This window comes from Lycium barbarum, chromosome 10 (assembly GCF_019175385.1).
Source record: "Lycium barbarum isolate Lr01 chromosome 10, ASM1917538v2, whole genome shotgun sequence".
In the NCBI taxonomy this organism is placed as follows: domain Eukaryota; kingdom Viridiplantae; phylum Streptophyta; class Magnoliopsida; order Solanales; family Solanaceae; genus Lycium; species Lycium barbarum.
The window spans coordinates 13,396,768-13,406,454 of record NC_083346.1 but is presented as its reverse complement, the minus strand read 5'-3'; the positions used below and the strand labels follow the sequence as shown (position 1 = coordinate 13,406,454).

The window sequence follows — 9,687 nt, the reverse complement described above, 5'->3', positions numbered from 1 at the left end:
CTTTTGAACTGTAAATTTATGACGACACTTTTTTATACTAGTTGATCATCTCAATAATCTGTCAATAATAAAAAGCAAAGAGTAGAGAGAGTCTAGGTATATTAATCATAAACAGATGTGTCCGAAACTAATCTACTGCTCAGAAAATCCTACAATGGCTTTGCCTTCGTTTCTTATGTTCTTTCCATTGAGATAGAGTTTATTACATGTTGATGTGTAGCTCTAATCAGCACCATAAGGACATAAAGATTTCTCTATCAATTTCAAATCTGGATTATCAATGAGTTTAATTGTAGCACTATCATCAACTGTAGTCAAAGAGAACAACTTGATAATAGTTGTTGGAGAGAAATCTACTGGCCTTCCTAGAACACTAGAAACACAGTTGGTCTCATCCAAATTCTTGTAAAATTCTCCAACAAGAGTGAGGCAAAATGATCCAGATGGTTTTGCAAATTTACTCCATTTTTTTAGGTGCTCAATGATATGCATAATAAATGCATCTTCCCTCCCATCTTCTTTCTTAAAAAATAATCCATTTTTTGAAATTTCAGAACGAAAAGAGTTTTCATTAGTCCAATATTCTAAAGATATACTTGAGTTAAAAGTCATGAGAGAGATTTAGTTTAGACTCAGAAAAAGGTGAGGTACAGTAAAGGAAGAGAGAAGGCCAACAAGATACATTGTGAAGGTTACATGATTGAAGAGGAAAAAAAGGGAATGGTTATCTGGTTATAGTGAAGAAACAATAAAAGAAAGCTCACATTTATAAACTTCTATTCATTTCGCGAGTTTCTTCCTAACAGCAAGTACTAAAAAGTACTGATACTTCAAGATTTTTCTCTACCTCTCCTTTTTTCCTTGTATTTGCCCTTTTTTTTGTTTTTTTATAAAAATAAATAGATACTAAGTTATGAAATATATGATAACTTTAAAAAAAAAAATTAAAATATAATATACATATATCAGTGGGTATATATTTATGTATGAAAATATGATACTTGCGATTTATGAAGAAAGAGAGAAAATTTATATAGATACACAACATTCTTTCCTTTTGTGTCATTGGTGATTGGTGACAACATGTCATTATTGTCTTTGACTTTTCATTCCAAAAAGTAAATGTTACCTCTTCGCAATACAATAAAAATTCAGAATTGTTACTATTCTAAAACAGAGCTTTTCTGAAAGGAAAAAAATTGAATTGTACTTTCCCACACAATCATCATTTTGTTAATTTTTTTTATTATATATTAGTTTTAAAAAAAATATATATTTATTGAACACAGAGACGAAAAAAATTGAAATACACATACGTCTGTCATTTCACGTGGGTCAGAGCATAATACGTAGTAACTTTTTATTTTGTTTTATCTGACACATAATGTATTGATTGAAACTTCTCAATTTTTATTCTTTCACAAGAAACTTCACTTATTTATTATCATAATATTATTATTACTATATTATAATATAATATTCATATTATATACACACACATACAGGTAGTAAAATAATATAAACATAAAGGTGACATCTGGTTCTTTTGCCCTTTGTTTATTTATATATGTATAAGCAGGGGCGGAGCCAGAATTTTTATCAAGGGTGTTCATATTTTAGGACAGGGGATGTGTGAGGGGGGAAAAAATAACGCATGAAAAAAAACACAATGCCTCTGTCAACTATCAATATGGCCCAGTATTGCGTCAAAATAGTTGCAACAGTGAATTATTCATTTAAGCTCCCAATTATTCATTTAAGCTCCCACCGACACTCGTCCCCTTCATAGAATTTATTACGAAATAGGTTCTACCATAGAACACTTTATCTAATGCAAGCTAAAGAATAAATAAGTAACTTACACGTTCAATGGCCTCACTCTCTTCAGGTGTAATGGTCACAACTTGTAGGAAGGAAAAACAAAAGAGTGTGACGCCGAGTCTTCAGGTGTAACTGTCCAAGCAATTTATCTGCAGTGTATCTCAACCGAAGATCATGAAATTCAACTTTGATAGGAAGGAAAAACAAAAGAGTTGTAACATCAAGTTAGAATATGAAAAAATAGAATGGAGTCGGGAAGATACTTGTACAAAATAAAATTAACATAAAGAAGTCAACAACAAAATATGCTATTACAAACTAATAAATTACAATTGCACTCGACGAGTTTTCATCCCTTGAAATGTTTTTATAATACACTCATTAGAAACATCTTTAAATACTTTGTTTCCACGTAAGGTACTATGCAACCATCTAAGAATTCATCGTCCATTCGATTCCGCAAGTCATTCTTAATAAACTTCATCGCAGAAAAAGCTCTTTCAACTGTTGCAGTGGCAACTGGTAGAAGCAAAGCAAACTTCACCAAAAGGAATACAAGAGAATAGTTTAAATGCTTCTTTGTCTCAACTAACTTTCTTGAAAGTTCCCCAAGTCCACCTAAATTGGAGAACCTTTTGTCAATATCACGAACATCAATAATGTAATTAGCAAGTTGATTCTCAAGGGCCCTCATGCTAAATCCATCAAAGTCATCAGGATATAATTCAGCCATTCTCACTATTTTTGTTATGTCAAAACTAGAAAATGAATCAATTGGATTCAAGCAAGCTACTCCATTAAGCAAATCACTAGTCACCTCATTGAAACGCTCATTGAGTTCTTGTAGCTGCCAATCAATAATTTTATAAAACAAATCCTCACGGTAATGATGCAAAGTAGTGTAATCAACTACTTTACGTCGTGATCTTCCAGAGTTAGCATATGGATCATCATAATTAGGCAATGAAATTTTATGCTTGATACAAAAAGTTTCTACCTTTTCTTTAAGTGAATCCCATCCAGAATGCTTTTCTAAGAGAGGATCCCATTCATTATCTCTTAAAGCTTGCAACCTTCTCTTGCAAACCTTAACAAGAATCATGGAATTTGCAATATCTTGTTCCTTTTTTTGTAATGACACATTAAGATCATATGTGATTCCTAAAACATCAGTCATCAAATGCAACAAGAAAACAGTCTCAAATGTTTGACAACTTCTAAGAAATCCCGATGCACTAGCTCTTTCATCCAGAGTACTTGCATTTACAACAAGAGCATCAAGTACATCAACAATAGAGGCAAAGTTACTAATAAAGTTTCCAAACGACTTGTAGTGAGATCCCCAACGAGTATCACCGGCTTTAATAAGGCCAAGTTCTTGATTCAGGCCTCTACCCGTTTCTAGCTCACCCATATCTAATGCTTCCCGGAGTTTTTGTTTTTGAGATTCTCGAAATCCATCCACACATTTAAAAGAAGCTCCCAACACATTCAAAACATTTGAAACCAAGAGTACAAGTTCTCCTACTTGAACACACTTTTTAGAAACCGCAACAAGAGTTAGTTGAAGTTGATGAGCAAAACAATGAACGGAATGAGCCGATCTACTTTCTTGTTTGATCAACATTTTAAGACCACCAAGCTCACCTTGCATATTGCTTGCCCCATCATAACATTGCCCCCGTACAAAAGATAAAGTTAAAGAATGGTGAGCGAGTACATCCACAATTGCTTTCTTTAGAGATAACGCACTAGTATCTTTAACATGAACAAGTCCAATAAATGCCTCCATCACAAATCCCCTTTTATCAACATATCGTAAACAAATAGCCATTTTCTCTTTGCGTGACACATCTCTAGATTCATCAACCAATAGAGCAAAGTAGTCACCATTTAAGTCATCTATTATAGCCTTTATTGTTTCAATCTTACAAGCACTCACAATATCTTTCTGGATATCATGAGAAGTCATTTTATTATTTTTTGGAGCTTTTCCTAACACATAAGGTTGAATTTGATCACATTTATCCGCTGTTGACACCTAATTTTGGCTCGACGTGCTTAAAATTAACGTTTTGGGGGGCCCTGATTCGTTAAAGAGCACGAGATACATTTTTTTACACATTTTTACATTTTTTCAACAATTTATTGATGATTATCCTTATTTTAGGAATCTTCTCAATTTATTGTCATTTTTTTTCAAGAATCATTATTTTGCACATGTACAGCGTAATACTACCATTTTTTTGTGCTATTAATAATTGTTTCTTAATTTTATAGCAATACATTTTCATATCATAGACATTAATGTTTATATTTTCTACTTGCGTTATTATTTATACATGTATTAATTAACTATATTTTAGTACAGTCTGACAGTGCAGAGAAAATCGAAGTAATTAATTTTTAAACGCAGAGTAAAATCCGATCAAGTCAAGGTTTCATCACTTTTTTAAAAAAAGGGTTAAAGTAATCATTGAGGAGACAAAAGGGTGCAATCTTCTATTCTTTGGGCAAAACAAGGGGCCATTTTGCATTATAAGAAAAGGGAGGGGGGTTAATTTAATGATGGGATCCAACACATATTTACACACACCACACACTTAATTTTCAGATTTGAACTCTCTCTCTTCCAACAAAACCAAACCCTAAACACTTTATTTTCTCTCCATCCTTTTTACACGCCGCCGCCGTCACCGGAGCTCCGGCGACGCACCCCAAACAACCCCCGCACCCCCTTCTTCGTCTCTCTCATTTCTCTAGGTGGGCAGTGACCAAGTTCTCCGTCATCTCAGGTTTCTCCAACGGAAACTAGCAACTCCGGCGACATAGCAGCAGACGCAACGCTCTTTTGCTCCCTTTGTTCTCACCTCCTTCACGCTGGATTTCCATCAGCAAAGCCAACCAGGCTATTACCCGTGATTCATTTCTCCGTTGCCGACTTCTTTGTGTATTTCTGTTTTCATGTTGCCTCCGGCGAAACCCGCTGCTCCGGCGTTCCAAAGCCATTGTAGCGGCGAATCCTTTGGTCTTTCACCTATTTTTGACACTAATTCATTTATTGTTTAGCTGTCGCCTTATTTTATTTTCAGATCTGGCTGGAAAAGTTCCATGGCCAGCTATCTGAGTGCTCTATCTTGCTAATTATGTTTCGGCTAAATAATTACTGCTGGACTGGTTTTGCACTATTCTTAGCCTTCTCCAACAACCTTTATTTTTGCTCACTGTTAGCTCCGTTTTCGGTACTATTTGGATTGACTTTTTACACTTTTTGTGGTGCATTGTTACTATCACTAACGTACTACTAGTGTGCTACTTTTTTGGATTATTTTTTTTTAACATCTTTTTTTTTTTTTTTTAAATAAAAAATGTTGCTTTTTGCCCGAAAACTATTACACCTCACTCACATTAAATCAATCATTTTTTTCAATTGTCACCCACAGATTTCTTTTCCACGATATAGTTCATTTGCTATTGCTTTTTCTCCATTTTCTCCAGATTCAAGAATGGGCCACTTGAGAACCAAAGCTCGACCTATTTCCTATATTTTCTTGATTTTTCTTACACTTTCATGGGTTTTCCAGAACACCTATGGAGAGCAAAAACAACCCATTAAAACAGTTGTTGTGTTGGTGTTGGAGAACAGATCTTTTGATCACTGTACTGGCCGATGAAGAAATTTTCGTCGATTTCCAAGGCCTTCCATGTACAAAGACGGGTTTTTATTTTAAGTTTATTCATTATTTCTTTAATTTATCCGATAGTTATTTATTTTCTTACTAACATTTTTATTAAGTCTCACGCAGGTATCCGGAATTACTTTTTGAAGATGGCACTCAAAAGAAGTTCAAATAGCTTCTTAAATTCTTTGTTTATATTTTCTTTTACATTCTTAAATTATGCAAGCTTAAAATATAGTGAAACTTTACTTTTTAGGGTGTAGGTCGGTTGTATTTATTTATGATCTGCTTAGGTGATTTAAATTTTATGTGTTTTAGACAAATTAATTTTAGGCAGTTATTATTTTTGTAGCTAATATTCTTATAGTTATCATGTTTCGCTAGAGTTTTAATTCAATAGCTTAGCACACTTAAGTGAATAAATAGGGTGATTTGCCTCAATATTTAGGCTTTAGAATGTACTCTCATAATTAATTGATTAGGCGTACATACTTAACTAGTTAAATTAGTTAACTCACTTCGAGTGCAAAATAATTTCATGTCCATTTTCTTTTTATACCTTTGTCACATACCCAAGTTTCTAAGTTGCACATAACCTTTTTTAAAAAAAGTAATTATTATATCACATATGTAAAAAATACATATTGCACGATTATTTATGTGAATAGTCATATTAGTTATTCTTTAGTCTAAATTCTACTAATTTTTGTAAGTAATAATCAAGCCTTTTTACACATCCCTCGAATAGTTAAATTGGTCCAACCGGGAACCACATTTGTGGATTCTGAAGGATGCCTAACACCTTCCCTTCGGAATAATTTGAACCCTTACCTAGAATCTCACTTATTTTCGTAGACCATGTTAAGCTGCATATATTAATAATTTATAGGTACCCTAGTATACCTTAAATGCTAGGTGGCGACTCTGTACATAATTAATTCTTTCAGAGTTCCATAAGTTGTGCTTTGTTTAGCCTTTGTTGCACGTCGAGCCAAAGTGTCAACATCCGCGTACCATGAAAGAACTTCAAGAAAATTACCTTTGTTTAATGACGATTCACTCTCATCATGACCGCGAAGTTCCAAACCTTGATTCAAGAGAAGTCGTACCACATCGACTGAAGCATTTAAGCGAACCCAATATTCATGCTTACCTTTATCATCCAACTTGTAAAATGCAGCCTGAATGGATTGTTCTTCTCGCATTAGATCTTCACACATTCTTTTTGATTGATTATGAACACTATTTGGTGAACGTGCGATAGCAAGCTATCCTTTCTATACCAATTTTTAAATCCTTTAGTCGAAAATACATTACCACCACCTTGATGAATGCTTTCATCTTGAAACAAATAACAAGGCAAACAATAAGCTGCATCTGCACTTGTACTATATTCCAACCAATCAGGAAATTCATCAAACCATTTAGAAACAAAACGACGTGGTATTCTAGAAATATCAGTTTTAGGAAACTTATGATCCTTAGGTTGTCAAGGACCTTTTTTAATGTATGCCCTCCTTACCTCATCACGAATGTTTGGATGATAATCCAAAATTTGAGTTCTTTCGGTCGGGTCAGCCTTTAGATCATTTACATCAAATTCTTGTCTCTGAGAAGAGTGAGACGATGGTATTTCTGCTTGGTTGGCATTTTCATCTCGGCCTAGTTGATTTTGATTCTGAGAAGAGTGAGACTCCAAACTTTTTTTTTTGGTACTTTCTGAAAATATTTCTCCATTCAAACTGAAATAACAGTCAAATGCGATGCACTTATTAGAAATCAGTCATACAAATTACTCGCTGAATATGTAAAGAAATTAAAAAAAAAACACAAAAATTGCAGTTGGTACATCTAACACAGTACACTTCTACAATTGAAGATAGGTCCTAACTACATAATTTTTCTTGCCATCAGCCCATCACCTAGAAATAAAAAAAAAATCTCTACTGAAAAAGTAGCAATATATGAAAATCCCTAATTTTTCTTCCCATCACCTAGAAATAAAAAAAAAAGATAGGTCCTAATACTTTGCACTTACTCTCATCCTCGCCGTCTCTATTACTGGAAGTTGATATTAGACAATTCAAGAGACAAAAGTAAAGTTTCACTATATTTTATGCTTGCATAATTTAAGAATGTAAAAGAAAATATAAACAAAGAATTTAAGAAGCTATTTGAACTTCTTTTGAGTGCCATCTTCAAAAAGTAATTCCGGATACCTGCGTGAGACTTAATAAAAATGTTAGTAAGAAAATAAATAACTATCGGATAAATTAAAGAAATAATGAATAAACTTAAAATAAAAACTCGTCTTTGTACATGGAAGGCCTTGGAAATCGACGGAAATTTCTTCATCGGCCAGTACAGTGATCAAAAGATCTGTTCTCCAACACCAACACAACAACTGTTTTAATGGGTTGTTTTTGCTCTCCATAGGTGTTCTGGAAAACCCATGAAAGTGTAAGAAAAATCAAGAAAATATAGGAAATAGGTCGAGCTTTGGTTCTCAAGTGGCCCATTCTTGAATCTGGAGAAAATGGAGAAAAAGCAATAGCAAATGAACTATATCGTGGAAAAGAAATCTGTGGGTGACAATTGAAAAAAATGATTGATTTAATGTGAGTGAGGTGTAATAGTTTTCGGGCAAAAAGCAACATTTTTTATTTAAAAAAAAAAAAAAGATGTTAAAAAAAAATAATCCAAAAAAGTAGCACACTAGTAGTACGTTAGTGATAGTAACAATGCACCACAAAAAGTGTAAAAAGTCAATCCAAATAGTACCGAAAACGGAGCTAACAGTGAGCAAAAATAAAGGTTGTTGGAGAAGGCTAAGAATAGTGCAAAACCAGTCCAGCAGTAATTATTTAGCCGAAACATAATTAGCAAGATAGAGCACTCAGATAGCTGGCCATGGAACTTTTCCAGCCAGATCTGAAAATAAAATAAGGCGACAGCTAAACAATAAATGAATTAGTGTCAAAAATAGGTGAAAGACCAAAGGATTCGCCGCTACAATGGCTTTGGAACGCCGGAGCAGCGGGTTTCGCCGGAGGCAACATGAAAACAGAAATACACAAAGAAGTCGGCAACGGAGAAATGAATCACGGGTAATAGCCTGGTTGGCTTTGCTGATGGAAATCTAGCGTGAAGGAGGTGAGAACAAAGGGAGCAAAAGAGCGTTGCGTCTGCTGCTATGTCGCCGGAGTTGCTAGTTTCCGTTGGAGAAACCTGAGATGACGGAGAACTTGGTCACTGCCCACCTAGAGAAATGAGAGAGACGAAGAAGGGGGTGCGGGGGTTGTTTGGGGTGCGTCGCCGGAGCTCCGGTGACGGCGGCGGCGTGTAAAAAGGATGGAGAGAAAATAAAGTGTTTAGGGTTTGGTTTTGTTGGAAGAGAGAGAGTTCAAATCTGAAAATTAAGTGTGTGGTGTGTGTAAATATGTGTTGGATCCCATCATTAAATTAACCCCCCTCCCTTTTCTTATAATGCAAAATGGCCCCTTGTTTTGTCCAAAGAATAGAAGATTGCACCCTTTTGTCTCCTCAATGATTACTTTAACCCTTTTTTTTTAAAAAGTGATGAAACCTTGACTTGATCGGATTTTACTCTGCGTTTAAAAATTAATTACTCCGATTTTCTCTGCACTGTCAGACTGTACTAAAATATAGTTAATTAATACATGTATAAATAATAACGCAAGTAGAAAATATAAACATTAATGTCTATGATATGAAAATGTATTGCTATAAAATTAAGAAACAATTATTAATAGCACAAAAAAAATGGTAGTATTACGCTGTACATGTGCAAAATAATGATTCTTGAAAAAAAATGACAATAAATTGAGAAGATTCCTAAAATAAGGATAATCATCAATAAATTGTTGAAAAAATGTAAAAATGTGTAAAAAAATGTATCTCGTGCTCTTTAACGAATCAGGGCCCCCCAAAACGTTAATTTTAAGCACGTCGAGCCAAAGTGTCAACATCCGCGTACCATGAAAGAACTTCAAGAAAATTACCTTTGTTTAATGACGATTCACTCTCATCATGACCGCGAAGTTCCAAACCTTGATTCAAGAGAAGTCGTACCACATCGACTGAAGCATTTAAGCGAACCCAATATTCATGCTTACCTTTATCATCCAACTTGTAAAATGCAGCCTGAATGGATTGTTCTTCTCGC

The 9,687-nt window shown here is 34.3% G+C and overlaps 1 protein-coding gene across 1 annotated transcript; it reads right to left on the bottom strand.

Annotated features, from left to right (window-relative positions):
* Nucleotides 1–222: 222 nt before the first annotated feature.
* On the bottom strand, nt 223–4,830 carry LOC132612742 (uncharacterized). Its single transcript, XM_060326839.1, has 3 exons — nt 4,692–4,830; nt 2,198–3,816; nt 223–522 (listed from the first exon to the last, which is right to left on the bottom strand). The coding sequence occupies exons 1-3, from the start codon at nt 4,828–4,830 to the stop codon at nt 223–225; spliced, it is 2,058 nt and encodes a 685-aa protein (XP_060182822.1).
* Nucleotides 4,831–9,687: the final 4,857 nt, after the last annotated feature.